Consider the following 15,111-nt stretch of genomic DNA (forward strand, 5'->3'; position numbering starts at 1 on the left):
TTTTTTTTTACTGGAATGGCGTTATAGCCGATGAAACATGCCACAATTCGTCGGCTATAGTTAAATTTTTTTTTCCGAAGGGTTTAGCCGACAAATTATGGCATGTTTCGTCGGCTAAACACTACTAAAGCCGACGAAACAGACTCTATGTCGTCGGCTATAGTTATTTTTAAATATTTTAATTATATACTTTAGCCGACGAATATCTCTGTTCCGTCGGCTAAAGTCTGTGAGTAAAGCCGACGAATATTCTGTTCGTCGGCTTAAGTCTGAGAGTATAGCCGACACAGGACGTCGTCGGCTAAAGTCTGGAACAATAGCTGACAAAAAATAGTTCGTCGGCTAAAGTCTGGACAATAGCCGACGACAGTTTTTAGGTTCGTCGGCTAAAGCGATCACCGACGACCCTTTCCCGACGACCCTTTCCCGACGACACTATAGCCGACGAAGGCTCGTCGGCTAAGGTCTTAGCCGACGAATTAGGATAACATGTCGACGAAAATTTTTCGTCGGCTAAAGTACTTGTCCTGGTAGTGCAAATTAATTAACACATATATATATAGATATACTTAATTAATAATTACATAACAATATTATATATATCAACATCATCACAAAATCATCATCAACAACTTCATACCATCAACACAATATTATAAATTAATTAACATATATATATATATATATCTACTACTTATTAACAACAACTGCATATATATTATTAAATCATCAACCAAATCGATCAACACACACACACACACACATATATATATATATATACATCCAACGTATTCAAAATCTATCAATTCAATCACACTCAAAATCGATCAACTCAAATAAAACTCAAAATCAACATATATACACATGTACGTACCTATATATAGCTTCATTTCTTAATTATGGACAGATTTCAACAACACCCAAATTTTTTCTCCCGTTTTTTTTTCTCAGATGAGCTGCTGTCCAGATCTACGAATATAAAAAACTTTAGCCGACGAAATTTATTCTCGTCGGCTAAAGAATGTTTAAAGTCGTCGGCTAAAGTCACAGACTTTAGCCGATGAAATAAATTCTTTAGCCGACGAAATTTCGTCGGTTAAAGTTCACTATAGTCGACGAGAATATAAATTAGCCGACGAAGGAAAATTTCGTCGGCTAAAGTACTTTAGCCGACGAAAAATTGATTCGTCGGCCTGGTTTTTTTTGGTTCATCGGCTAAAATCTTTCTTCTGGTAGTGTGTTTATTAAACATTATAGCTCGACTTCAATTAATTATAATGTTGTGAGAGAGAATTTAGTGTCGTATGCACTACAAATTCTTTAAGGAGAACTATATTGAGATCCTTAAGTTTGATAACAATGGTCTCCATCTTCAAATAGTGGTCTATGACACCACCAACACCATCATACTTAAGGATATTGAGCCCCAGGGACAGTGTTCAAGCATATTGAGAAGGTTAAAGTTGCAACACTGTCCTTAAGATTCAATAACTTAAGTATGACAAAATTAAGTGTTGGTGGTGTCAAGGACCCCTATTTGAAGAAAAAGAACATTGTTAACAAAATTAAGGATCTCAATTGATATCTCCGAAGAATTTGTAGTGCATACTACATTAAATTCTCTCCCACAACACTTAAAAGTCAATTGAGGTCAAGCTATAATGCTCAAAAGGATAATCACACAAATCAACACAACCAATATAGCCTAAAGAGAACTTGAAACTGACCAGCATTATTCACTGATATTACTACGTATGTAGAGTGCTTGGGGTCATATTTCTCTCTCACAAGTCAAACCAGATTTGTCATTGCACCCCCTCTATCAAACTAGCCTAAACATGCGCCTGATCGCTGCTGTTAAGACATCAGGCCGCCTCCGCTATCGCACCCAACCCCATGCCACCCGCCTACCAACTAGTCGTCGTTTTCCCTCAAACGATTTGAATCACGCCGTCACCACCATGCGACCTTCTCTCAGACTGATCTCGCTCCAGGGCCACCCTCTATGTGTGTGTGTATGTCTAATGACAACGCCACAAGGGCATGTTGCCGGATAGGACATGAAATCTCAGCAAAAGACTAAGCATGTGTTTAGGTGTGTTTTAAGTCTATTTATACATTTATGTGATTCTCATAACGAGAATATAAGATAACAAAAGAGATTGTATTCAAATATGTGTATCATTAACCCATTTATATTGGCTCATAAACCAGTTCAACTTGGTGTGCAAATTGTGTGATATTACTAAAATGTATTTCTAAATCGACAACTGAAAATATCAGTCATTGACCGACGTTATATTGATCACTACAATGCTCATAAAGAAGTATTCAACCACTTCACTAAACCGATAACTGAATACATCACAGTCATTGACCGACTATTATATTGTTCACTACGATGCTTATAAAGAATTACTAAATCACTTCACTAAATCGATAACTGAAAACATCACAATCATCGATCGACTGTTAATTATATCGATTACAATGCTCATAAAGAATTACTAATTAAATCAATTTACTAAACTGATAAATGAAAACATCACAGTGATTGACTGACCGTTACATCAGTCACTACAATGCTCACTAAGAATTACTAAATCTATTCACTACACCAGTTGCTGAAAACATCGGTCATTTGCTGAATGTTATGTCGTTCACTACAACATCCAAAGCGTTAGTTTTTACTTACATCGATCGATAATATATTGAATAGTCGCATTAAGTTCATCCAAAAGGTTATAGACTAAATGAAGTATAATTGGTGAGACACTATTGATATTTTCCATTCTTTTTGCTTAAGGAAGAAGAAATGTTTCACTTAAAAAAAAAAAAAAAAAAGAAGGCTACAAGCTACATGCTACATGCATATGATTCTTTCTTGGAATGAAATCCACTTTTAGAGACTTTATTTATCTATATGTGTGTGTATCTATGCTCGAACCCCTACATTACTAGAAAAACAAGGCTACACACATATTTTAATCTGTGTGAAATAAGATTATCTCACACGGATTTCAGTGAAAAAAGCTATTAGTCACGCAACACTCACAAAATGGCTATCCGTGCTCTCCAGAGAGGAGGCTAATGCTCATTACACACGAATAAAAAAGTCCGTGCGAATAGTTTACATGGGCCCCACCCTATATTCAAAATCGTAATTGATTTATGAAATAGGAGATCAGTGAACAACTTTTAGCTAGTTCAAACAGATTTTTGTGAGAAACGATCTGAGCATTCAAATTGATATATGTGTGAAACGATCTAAGCATTAAAAAAAAATTATCTGCAATTAAATTATTAAATACACAGGCAATTAAATTACTTTTTCTTGAAGATTTCAACAAAGAAGTGTGAATCTATCCAACAAGAACAAATTAGCTTTCATTACCAAAAAAAAAAGAACAAATTAGCTTTGCAAACAACAGATTAGCTACTTTTCTCAGGGCCAAGAGGCAAAAAAGATGCTCCTTTCCACTTGCTGAAATAATCACACAGATGAGCTAAGCGTGCCATCCTCAGCAAGCGGACCTTGGCTCTCTCTGTGTGTGAGTGAGGGGATCAGAAGGGAGAAGAAGACGCTAAACTGGCGTTGTTTGTAATTGATCATATATCATATGCACATTGCGCTCCTGAAAAATTTTCTTAATTCATAATTCTCAACCCACCACCCCATTAAGCTAACAGATTAAATCTAGAACTAATGAAAGTGACCATCGATCTACAAGCTTAGGGTGGACCCTTAAAGCTTAAAGAGAAAACACGGTTTCAAACGTACTGGTCAAGATGAAATTTCTATATAAATGGAGCTTGGCGCGCCTAAAACAATACAACAAAGCAAAACTAGTTAGCTACTAGCAGATTAGTGTACTTGTTTCTGCTAATATCTCTACCATGGGAAATTGTCTAGGATTTCCTCGTCAGGCACGGTCTAAACCAAGTACTACTGTCACTCCTTGCCGTCAGGACAACCCGAATGAGGAGGAGAAAGTCTATGAATGTCCAAAACCACCGCAGCAGCAGCGGCCCATCAACTCTGACGAGGCAGCGCGACTCTTCGGTGGGGCTGTCATCACTGACTATGGTACTACTACTCCGAATAAACCCACTGTCTAAGGGCGTTATTAGGTTTTCCATATATACAGAAGCATGCAGAGTGATTATCAGATGAATCTCCCAGGTCCCGAGTCCTTTACTCATATCTCATCAGTACAATAATTGATGCCCCGAGTCCTTATGTATACGTAGTAGCTCTTTCTCCACGGCAGCTTGATGTCATAATTTATAAGCTGTTTACAAAGGAAAGAAGATATTTATCTAGCCAGTACTCTTAATTAAGTTCTGTTGCGCAATATATATGTATTTCTACAACTTTCAGTGTAAATTTTAATGAATTAGGTATCTTGGTTGGTTTATCATTTATATGGTTTCAAATTAAGGAATATTTGCAAGAGAGATGATTCAACATGACTGCTCCCAAACGGAGGAAAATGAACAAATTTGTACAAAGCGGGAGTCGGTTAGAATACACCGGGAGTATTATCACCGGACGGCGCCGTCCAAGCCGGGTAAAAAAACGAAATAATGAATGAGAGGTGAGGCGAGAGAAAAGAGTCTGTATCAGGTTGAAACCTTTCTTCAAATCCTGGGTGTTGAAGCCCGGATTCAATCGGGTGGGTAATTCTCAGATCGAATCTCCTTCTTGGTTTCTGAGCTGAGGAATTGAGTCTGTGTTCATTTGTTGCTCTTGATAACTTTTTTGAATTTCAATTTTCATTTCTTGGAGTATCTGGGATTGGGTCTGGTAAGGTTTTTGTTGGTTATAAATATGTTAGCCTTGTTGACTCGCTCCCGTTAGGTTCTCAGCGAGGAGGAACGCGCTGCTGAGAACGTACGCACCCCAATTCGCCTTTGCTTTATTCTTTCGATCTGTCTTGGAATTAATTTTAGGGTTTGTTTTTTTCTGAAGAAAATTGAGAGGGAGAGGCTGGAGAAGCTGAAGCAGAAGGCTGCCAAACAAAGTAATTGCTGATAAGGTACGGATTCTTACAATTGATTACTTTTCCAGCTCTGCAGCTCTCTTTGGTCTTTGCCATTATGAATAATCATGATTGAGTTTACATGAAATTGTGGAATCTTATGTCTGTCTGGAAAGACAGATGATGGGAACAAGGGACCATGCACTGGGTAGGAGTTTAGCCGAACGGGTTAGGGATTCTATCCGTCACTGATGTAAGTGATTGGTTGCGTCACGCCTATCATCTCTTTGTTTTATATTCTCATTTTTGTATTGCTCTTTTGGATAAAGGTAATTGTCTGTTTTAATCACTACTACTATGTTAATTGCTATAATATTCTCGAGTTTGCGAGTTTGGGATCACTATAGGCTGAATACACGTTGCATAAAGACGCATACGTATGGGAATGTACTTTGTTCATGATGTAGATTTCACATGTAGTTGGTGTGATATGGAGATGGTCGTAGCTCCTGAGCAATTATTTTCTGCTTTACGATTGCTTAGTAGCTGTAAGACTGTGGTGTTGATAGGTTTTTCCTCATTGCTATCCTTGTAATTGTGTCCTTGATGTGTGAATTGTGAAGGTTTCTGGATTTTCATCATTGCGAAGAAATCTTCTACGTCTGTCACCAAGGTGTAACCTCCCGACATAATTTTTATATTAAAACTTTTATTTCCCAACAGAGTTTGGCATTTCTTATAAGGAGTTTTTCTTGTCTTTGATCAGGCTGGCCAATCTCCCTGAAGAGGTGAAGAAGAAACTCGAAGATCCTGTTAGTAGGTAATGCATATCAGAGACATAGCTATGCTTGCATGTTAGTGCCATGATTTTGTCTTCATTCCTACCTTCTTTACACAGTAGTGGGATTTTTAAACCTCCTGCAAGCAAAATGAAGTTTCATCTGATCATCTCAACTTTTAAGTTTTCGTCAGAGATGTACAGTATGGCTTGAGTACTCTTTACCCCGTCCATTTGCAGGTATAATTTTGGATGGAGTCATGGAAAGGAAAAGCTGGAATCTGGAAAGCCAGGTAAACTTATTCTGTTTAGATTTTGAAAACTCTTGGAACAATTACTTGATCAAGTAACTGATATGTAATTTGTGTTTTTATTTTGCAGATATGCTAAAAGGCTCTTTCTATGCAGACCCGATATTAGATACACCAACAACAGATGAGGCTCTAATTCAAAGGTAAAATATTCTTTGAACATTACTCATAAAGTGAAGAATTCATGGAATTCTGATGGTTCAACAAGATTGATAAATTGGCCATTAGTTTTTTATGCTGCAAGTTGTTAAGCAGTGTCAAACCTTGTCGTGAACTTTCAGATTCAGTAGATAGAACGTGATAACCTAATCCTGCTCAGGTTTTCATTCATGGTCCTTGTAGGTACCCATCATATTGTGGATCAGCCTAAACATGAGTTGCCAGAACTTGAAGTGGGTATGTAGTTTACTCTTGCCTTTTAGTAAAACATCAGTGGATAACCATATGGGTCATAAACTGGTTTATGATAATTTGCCTTTCTTGATCTATGTAATGTATAAAATTTTATTAATGTTAAGTTGTTTTGTAGCCTTCAAAGCTATGGGAAAGTTGATCCTTGAAGTTGGACTTATGGTGGCATTTCACTGTGAAAGATATGGTAAAGTCTCATTTGTTATAGTTTTAATACAGTTGATCAGAACTGTATTGTTTTCAGGTCCCATTTTATTCTCCATTGCCAGCTTTTTTCTGCATAGACATTATCTGCCCAGACAAGAAAGCAAGCAACATTTGATGAGCATTTGTCAGGTTAATAAGAATTTGGGATTACACAACCTATGATTTTGGAAAAAGGATTTTTACAGAAGTTTAATCAAGATTTCTGGATGTTTTACATGAGGACCCTAAATTTACTGCCTTCCATGAAGAGTTGATGACTCAGAACTAAATGATACTGACCTTGTCTACACCATAGCCAACTTAAGTGATCTATTCATCTTGTTAGATTGTTGCTCCAGCTTCTTTGTCTTCAAAATGTTCTTTTGTAATATAGCTTTGAGATCTATCTCAACCTTTTTAGTTCTGATGAGTGGTTGAACAGTATCAAAAGCAATCAAAATGCATGAGGATGAAGGCCTTGAACAAGTACTTTTTCGTTCTCGGTGTCATAAAGGGCGTTTGCTTTAAGAGAGGTGAGTTGGTATGTTTATGTTCCATGGCCGATCAATTTGGTAGTTATAAAGCTCAAATTCTTCTTCATTTTATCAAATATTTTGTTAATTTGAAATAAAATAAGGAAATCAGCCATGCTACAAAGCATAAAACAAAAAGAGTCTCATCACAGAACTCTGGACTTCAGAAAATCATTTTAACTCAACCGCCTTATCAAAAAACAAAAGATTTTCCATATTAAAAGCCTCGAAGTATAACGCCACAAAATTTCAGATCAATAGGAGTTACCAAGTTCTGCTGAAATTCAAATACAACACAGCTGCCCCGTGTTATATAGAAATTACATCAACCACCCATAATTTACAGAATCTTACAGTAAATAAAGACTCAGGTCTCTTTAGCCAAATCACAAAGCCTAGGAAGACTAAATAAATTTCACACCAATCCTTTCGCCCAATAAAACAGTAGTGCATTACACTGTAAATGTTTATGGTGCAATGCTTCTTCTGTGGTCTAGACTGCATAAAAACTATATCAATTGGTCTTCATCAAAATAATGTCCTAATCCCATGATCCAGCCCACTGATCATAGGCTTGGGAAAATGAAAATGCCAACTACAACAGATGAAAGCCAAAATTTGATCATTACCAAGTACGACATAATGATTTCATGCTAACTCAACACACACTTCCAGAAAAAAATCACAAAAGCATTGCTCCAAAATTCTTTGCTCATAGAAGCATTAACAAGCAATACTAAATAACCTCTAAGCTAAACAACATATTAAAACCTCTTGCGTTGAACCTCCTGCATTACTTTACTACTCAATTTAGAAGGAAAAAAACAATAATAATAAATAAGAACTCAACCCGACTTAAAATCCAAAAACCAGTGGAAAGTCTAGTAGTATCTTACAAAAACAAAAGCTTGAGCTATCAAATAAACACAAATTTGATATGTTGAACTTCTCACCGGTTCTTTCTAGTTGGTTTTAAGGCCTTCACCAAAAAAAGACTGATTATTTTGTGATTCCTCAGTCTTACAAGGCTTCCCAGAACTCGATGAATAACCAATATATGCACTTTCCTTGCTTTCAAGGCATTATCCCTTCCCACAACAAAAGCTCATCTGGTAGATATTGTATCTCTTATTCTCTTGACCTGAAATGTACAAATGGTCTTAAATTATCATGTAAATATGTCTCTATACTACGATATATAAAAATGTAACATATATGCTTGTCAAGATACAAACTCATTTGTTGTTCCTGATCCAGATATTGACACATAAGACAAAAGAATAGTAATCAAATTGTTAAAACTTTCACATCGTACATAGCAAGCAATGCAACCTCATTCCACAAAAGCAAGAATGAAGCAAAGCTCACCTCTAGTCAATACTGCAAGCGTCTTGCTAACCGTAGTTCTTAGCTCTGCATCAGCCATCTTACTTCGAGCATAACCAAAAATAGTAAAGTGTTGCAACAAAGATCACACATTCATTATCAAACCTACTGATCCAAACCTCGAAATCAATAACAAACGGGAGAAAGAAAAACAATTTTACACACCTTAGGAGGCAACCGTCATGATAAAGTACGAAAAGAGCCAGTGGACGACTAAACCCACTCGATTCTTTACTTTTCTTTACAGACCCAGACATAGCTGAAAGCAACCCATCTTTCAATTTCTTGAAAGCAATTTCATTCTCCACAGGCTTTGCTGCTTGAGCTACTGCCCACACAACTGATACAGAATCCAAACAAGACACTAAAATCGAAAAGCTAAGTCCAAATTGAACAACAGCTACTTTGTTTTACTAAAATCCCAAATGCTATAAACATATCAAATTGATCAATGACTAAGTTTAACAAAATAAAGACTAAAACTTTACCCAAATTGGAGATTGAAAAAACCCAACTAGGAAAGATAGATTCGTACTAGTGCAAAACGATCAACGCCAACCCATATTACTAGAGTTCACAACAACTGTTAATATCTCACCAGAATTGCAAAACAAAAAACGCAAGTAATTTAGATTATCCGAACCTCGATGCCGGCGATTCAGAGGCCGCCAGTCTGAGTTTCTTCTCAGCACTAACAAAAGAAGAAGAAGGAGCAACCGCTCACTGTTGAACCATGGAACTCGATCTGAGTTTCTTCTCGATGCCCAGAATAGTCAATTGCTTCGATCTCCTCACTCCCTTTCCGTCACCCCGCTCAATCAACCATTTCACTCAATCTGGTTTACTTCTTCACTGTTCAACCCTCATCGCTCAGCCTACTACAAATCGCAATCCAACCCTTCCAAAACCACCAAAATAAGGGGGGATACCAACCTAATTCAGAAGGCGTGCGACCTATGCAAATACCCTCTACCCTTTTTTTTTTTTTTGGTACAAAAATGGTAGTCGAGCCCCAAGAGATGTTTTTCAGAAGCTGGGGTTCGAACCAAGGACCTCTTATTGCTAGGAGAATTTTTGCAGCGTCCGCCCCACTTGCAGCCTAACATGCTTCTAGTAGACTAACCCCATTGGGTAAATACCCTCCTACCCTTTTCACTTTGCCTTCTACTTTTTTTTTTCACTTTTTTTTGCATTTCACAGTCAACAGACGGAAAAGCTTGACGGCTTCAACATGTGATTTACAGTTTCCCACGTTGGCAGTGCGTCGTCTAAGCCGCTTCGGCTCAAAAATACCCGATGTATTCTAACCAACTTCTAGTTTTAATTGGTATAGGTTTAATAACTCAGTACTCTATTGAGCTAGAGTGTGTATAACTTGTTGTGGCACTATAATGGGAACAATAGATCATTCTACATTTCTACACATACTATTAGTTATTTGGTTATTAGTAGCATTTGGTTATTCTTGTAACCACCTCCGTTTCTCTCTCTCTCTCTCTCTCTGATGACGATGCCATAAGGGCATGTTGCCGGATAGGACATGAAATCTGAGCAAAAGACCAAGCATGTGTTTAGGTGTGTTTTAAGTCTATTTATACATTTATGTGATTCTCATAACGAGAATATAAAATAACAAAAGAGATTGTATTCAAATATGTGTATCAATTACCTATTTATATTGGCTCAGAAACCAGTTCGACTTGATGTGCAAATTGTGTGATATTACTAAAATGTATTTCTAAACCGACAACTGAAAATATCATAGTCATTGACTGATGTTATATTGATCACTACAATGCTTATAAAGAAGTATTCAATCACTTCACTAAACCGATAACTGAATACATCACAGTCATCGACCGACTGTTAATTATATCAATTACAATGCTAATAAAGAATTACTAAATCAATTCACTAAAGTAATAAATGAAAACATCATAGTGACTGACTAACCGTTATATCAGTCATTACAATGCTCACTAAGAATTACTAAATCAATTCACTACACCGGTTGCTGAAAACATCAGTCATTACAATGCTCACTAAGAATTACTAAATCAATTCACTACACCGGTTGCTGAAAACATCAGTCATTTGCTGAATGTTATGTCGTTCATTACAATATCCAAAGCGTTAGGTTTTTGCTCATATCGATCGATAATAGATTGAATAGTCGCATTAAGTTCATCCAAAAGGTTATAGACTAAATGAAGTACAATTAGTGAGACACTACCGATATTTTCCATTCTTTTTGCTTAAGGAAGAAGAAATGTTTCACTTAAAAAAAGAAAAAAGAAAACAAAAAGATACATGCTACAAGCTACACAAAGTAGCTTTAAAAGAATGAGAAACAAAATAGAAAATATATATACCCCAGCCAATCAGAATCGGTGCCCGGGTCTACTTTACAATGACAAACAAAATCAACGAGGGCATCACAACCGTCAACTACCCAGAAGTCAAACAGCATCGGGTTCCTGCAGGTGGGCCCAGCAACTCACACACATGACACACCACCTTTCCAAATTCCCACACACAAAGATCAACGGCCCAGAACTCCACTCATCGGCGGGTCCCAGCTCATTTCAACCGCCACGCGCACACACCCACCTCTCTTTCCCACGCCACGAACCCCCATTTTTCCCTCCTCTTCGCTGTTCCCGGAGCCCCGGGTTCACAAAACGGAGCCCCGCCTTGTTATTATTATTATTATTTGATTCTGTTATTTATAATATAATGCTACTCCGTATCTTATTTCCTCTGTTTTCAAATTTTTCTGGTCCATTTTCTCGTTGCTGTTGGTTCTCAGATCTCTCGCTCGCTTAACCGTCGAACATGTCCAAACCCTGGGGTGGTGCCGGCGCCTGGGCCGCCGAGGCCGAGCGCGCCGAGGCTGAGGAGCTCGCGGCCGCCCAAGCCGCCGAGTCCCAGAGCTTCCCTAGCCTCAAAGAAGCCGTCAGCGCCAAGCCCAAGAAGAAGAAGATGACTTTCTCCCTCTCCGAATTCAACAGCGCCGCCTACTCCTCCTCCTCCTCCGGCCCCACCTCCGGCTCCACCCGCCTCACCCCCGACGAGATGCTCCGCCTCCCCACCGGCCCTAAAGAACGCTCCGCCGAGGAAATGCAGTACGGCGGCCGCGGCTTCTCCAACTACGGCAGCCGCGGCCCCAATCCGGGTCGGGGCAGGGACCGCGAGGATTCCGACGGGTCCTGGGGTGGCGCTGGAGGCGGCGGGAGAAGACCATACGGCGGATTCGACGACGACCGGAGGGGCCCGCCTTCTAGGGCTTCAGATTTGGATTTGCCGTCTAGGGCTGACGAGGTCGACAATTGGGCCTCCGCTAAGAAGCCTATGCAGTCTTTCGATTCCGGTCGGGGGCAGAACCGGTACGGCTCCCTAGGCGGAGGCGCTGGAGGCGGCGCAATTGGTGGTGGCTTTTCTAGAGCTGACGAGGTTGATAACTGGGGCGCTGGGAAAAGGCCTGTCCAGCCTGGTCCTCCGGCTAGATCATCCACATTCGGGTCCGGGTTTCGCGATTCGGGCCCGGAGCCTGATCGCTGGGCAAGAGGTGTTGCCGTTGGTGTTGGTGGTGGTGGGGTTGAGAGAGAGCGGCCTAGGTTGGTTTTGGATGCCCGGAAAGATGTAGGGTTGAATGAGGCGCCTCAGCAGGTGGTGAAGAGCAATAAGGCGAGTCCTTTCGGAACAGCGAAGCCTAGAGAGGAGAATTTAGCTGGGAAGGGGTTGGATTGGAAGAAGCTGGACTCTGAAATTGAGGCCAAAAAGACGAGTAGGCCTTCCAGTGCGCATTCGAGCCGGCCTACTAGTGCACAGTCGAGCCGGTCTGAGGGTCCGGGGATGCATGGGGTTGAGAATGTGGTAAAGCCGAGGCCGAAAGTAAACCCTTTTGGGGATGCCAAGCCAAGGGAAGTGTTGCTGGAGGAGCAAGGTAAGGATTGGAGGAAGATTGATCAGCAGTTTGAGCATCGCGCTATTGACAGGTATGTTTTGCATTCTTATTTATATGCTTGTATATCAGTTGAGGTGGCTTTGGTGCTTTGCATTATGTATATATATGTAATGGTTTGAGTCTAAAGAGGGTCAATGTAGTATCTTAGTGGAGATGATCTGTGTAGTTTTGGATATAGTGAACTGGAAACCGAACCATTATTTGAAACTTGAGTGCTTTTATAAACTGAAAGGTCTGTGATATAATAGCTTGTCATGAAGCTGTTCCTCAGTGTTTTTGGACCTGTTCATATTCTTGCTGACTTCAATTGTTACTTTGTCTGGGTTTGGTTCTTCTATCTTTTAATGCCCCCAGTCTTTGGTTTGCAATAATCTGTCATAATAATTATTACTTAGAGAATATTTGACCACTTTTGGGGTACATATATCGAGTTTTGTTGGACTTCAAGTGAGTGTGCGCTGAGATGTTAACTGATAAGTTGTGTGGGAGTTGGTTCCACAGGCTTGTACCTAACCAGAACTGAGACAGAAGACAATCACTCTATTTGTTCCTGGAGACCATATTTCCCAACTTAGGAAGAAACATGTATCATGTATGTACATGAAGAAGTACTTGTCCTAGGGGTCTCAACCTCCTCGTGTGTTGGCTTTGGCATATCCATTGCATATTTCATCTTTCAGTTTATATGCTTTATTGTTTTATACAGGACTTGTTATACCCCTCCCACTCATCGTTCTAGACTATGCCACTTTATCGTTCTAGACAATTGTTCGGCTATCAAGCTTCTGTATAGAGCGTTTGGTGTTTCTTTTTCTTTTTGCCATCTGTGGTGAAGGATATACTGAGCACTGTGCAAAGAAATGTCGATGGGGACGTTAGGCTTGTTTAGCTTGGTGTCTTCTTCAAGTTTATATTTTAATTAGATGCTTGTTTGTTTAACTATTCAATGCTCTGTGCTTTTATAAATACTCCCATTTAATAATGAACTAACACTTGGAGAATTTACTTGTAATGAAATCCTCAACTCAGTAGGGCGAACTTGCATGATGGTTTGGGAATTGGTTTCGTGGCATTTTAACATAATTGCTAATAGTTCCCTGGGTACTAAAGATGCCATGAGGGTTTATTGGTAGACAATCACAGTCCTCAATTTGAGATTAGCTTTATGCGCTTGTGTTTTCATCATAGAATAATTACAATGACACTTGGTGTGAGGTTTTTTTTTTTTTCTTTCTACTTCAACTTGAGGAAGCATGAGAGCTTTGAATAACATCGGTGGTCAAATATATTAATGCTAATGACTGTTGCCTTAAAGATAATCCTGGGAATACGTGAAGTAGTAAGTTAAATCCTAAGTCGTATTACTAATTTGTCTTGTCTTCATTTCTGTTTGGGGGATTGCGTGCTTATATGTAACCTGTTCATTTATGGAGGTTTGTGCTCTTGAGCTCTTACGGAAAAAATTTTGCAGGCTGGAGACTGAAGAGGAAAGAAGATTAAAAGATGAAATAGATGGCCTAAAGAAGGAACTGAAATCAATAAATAACGTGAACAGTGAAACTGTGCAAGAGTCTAGTGCCACCCAGCCAAGGTTACATGATATTGTGGCTCAGAAGGAAAGGGAATTGGAGTTGCTGATCCGAGATTTGGATGACAAAGTTCGCTTTGGGCAGAAAGCCATTGACAGGCCTGGGTCCGGAGCGGGCAGGCCTGGGTCCGGAGCAGGCAGGCCTGGGTCTGGGGCAGGCCGGGCTGGCAGTTTTCTCGATAGAACACCTTCTCAGTCTGGATCATTTGAAGATTCTAGAAATATGGAATATATGGATAGACCACGATCACATGGCAAAGGAGATGGGTGGGGAAGGCCTTCTGATGACAGAAGGGGATTCCAAGGTATCAGGGAAAGGGGATTTCAAGGTAACCGAGAAGGAGGATATCAAGGTAACCGAGAAGGAGGATTTCAAGGTAACCGTGAAGGAGGATTCCAAGGTAGCAGGGAAGGAGGATTTCTAGGGAACAGAGATTTCCACAGGTGAGGATTCCCTTTAATATGTGTGTGTTTAGGAGCTTGATTATGAATGTCTCAAATGGCACATGATGTTTGAACCTTGTTATTTGACAGGTCAAGTTCAAGAGAGAGATGGTGAACAACACAACTTTGTCTATGGATTCATTGAATTAATCTTCTACCTTTGACAAGCAGAATCAAATAATTTTTGGCGCCTCTCTTTTTGTTTTCTTCATTTTGCTCCGGGAAATGGAACAAAGCATTATTGATTACTGGCATCGGGAGAAGCTCTTGCCTTGATCTATTGTTACATCTTTGAACCCATGTAAAATTGCAATTTTCCCTTCTTTTTCTTTTGTCTGTCTTATATCAAGGAGACTATTGATCTTAGGATCCAATTTTACTAAACTCTGAGTCTATGGGACTCGCTAGACTACTTTTGTGATGACTGTTATACAGATGATTTGGTTCTGTTGTTCTGGAGGTTCTAGCAGACCGATTCTCTCTCTCCTTTTGTTGTGTGAATGCTCAACTATTATAATACAGCAG

At 39.4% G+C, this 15,111-nt stretch overlaps 1 protein-coding gene and 2 non-coding genes across 4 annotated transcripts in view; all 3 read left to right on the plus strand.

Annotated features, from left to right (window-relative positions):
- Positions 1 to 4,422, plus strand: part of LOC101292700 — a 6,439-nt gene extending 2,017 nt beyond the window's left edge. The window contains exon 2 of the transcript XR_184617.1: positions 3,970 to 4,422. This is a non-coding gene — a transcript (uncharacterized LOC101292700). The remainder of the gene's footprint in view (positions 1 to 3,969) is intronic.
- An 881-nt stretch (positions 4,423 to 5,303) lies between these two features.
- Positions 5,304 to 6,772, plus strand: LOC101292896. 2 transcript variants are annotated; one of them, XR_184618.1, is made up of 6 exons: positions 5,304 to 5,655; positions 5,749 to 5,802; positions 6,001 to 6,053; positions 6,142 to 6,214; positions 6,414 to 6,467; positions 6,601 to 6,772. It is a non-coding gene; the product is annotated as an uncharacterized LOC101292896 (transcript). The 2 variants fall into 2 exon arrangements; XR_184619.1 differs by having other exon boundaries at positions 6,590 to 6,743.
- Positions 6,773 to 11,422: 4,650 nt separating this feature from the next.
- LOC101293198 lies at positions 11,423 to 15,068 on the plus strand. The gene is made up of 5 exons (XM_004298948.1): positions 11,423 to 12,135; positions 12,193 to 12,585; positions 14,026 to 14,241; positions 14,284 to 14,586; positions 14,677 to 15,068. The coding sequence occupies exons 1-5, from the start codon at positions 11,423 to 11,425 to the stop codon at positions 14,699 to 14,701; spliced, it is 1,650 nt and encodes a 549-aa protein (XP_004298996.1). The 3' UTR covers positions 14,702 to 15,068.
- Positions 15,069 to 15,111: the final 43 nt, after the last annotated feature.

The sequence above is a fragment of the Fragaria vesca genome, linkage group LG5, assembly GCF_000184155.1.
Source record: "Fragaria vesca subsp. vesca linkage group LG5, FraVesHawaii_1.0, whole genome shotgun sequence".
NCBI classification, from domain to species: domain Eukaryota; kingdom Viridiplantae; phylum Streptophyta; class Magnoliopsida; order Rosales; family Rosaceae; genus Fragaria; species Fragaria vesca.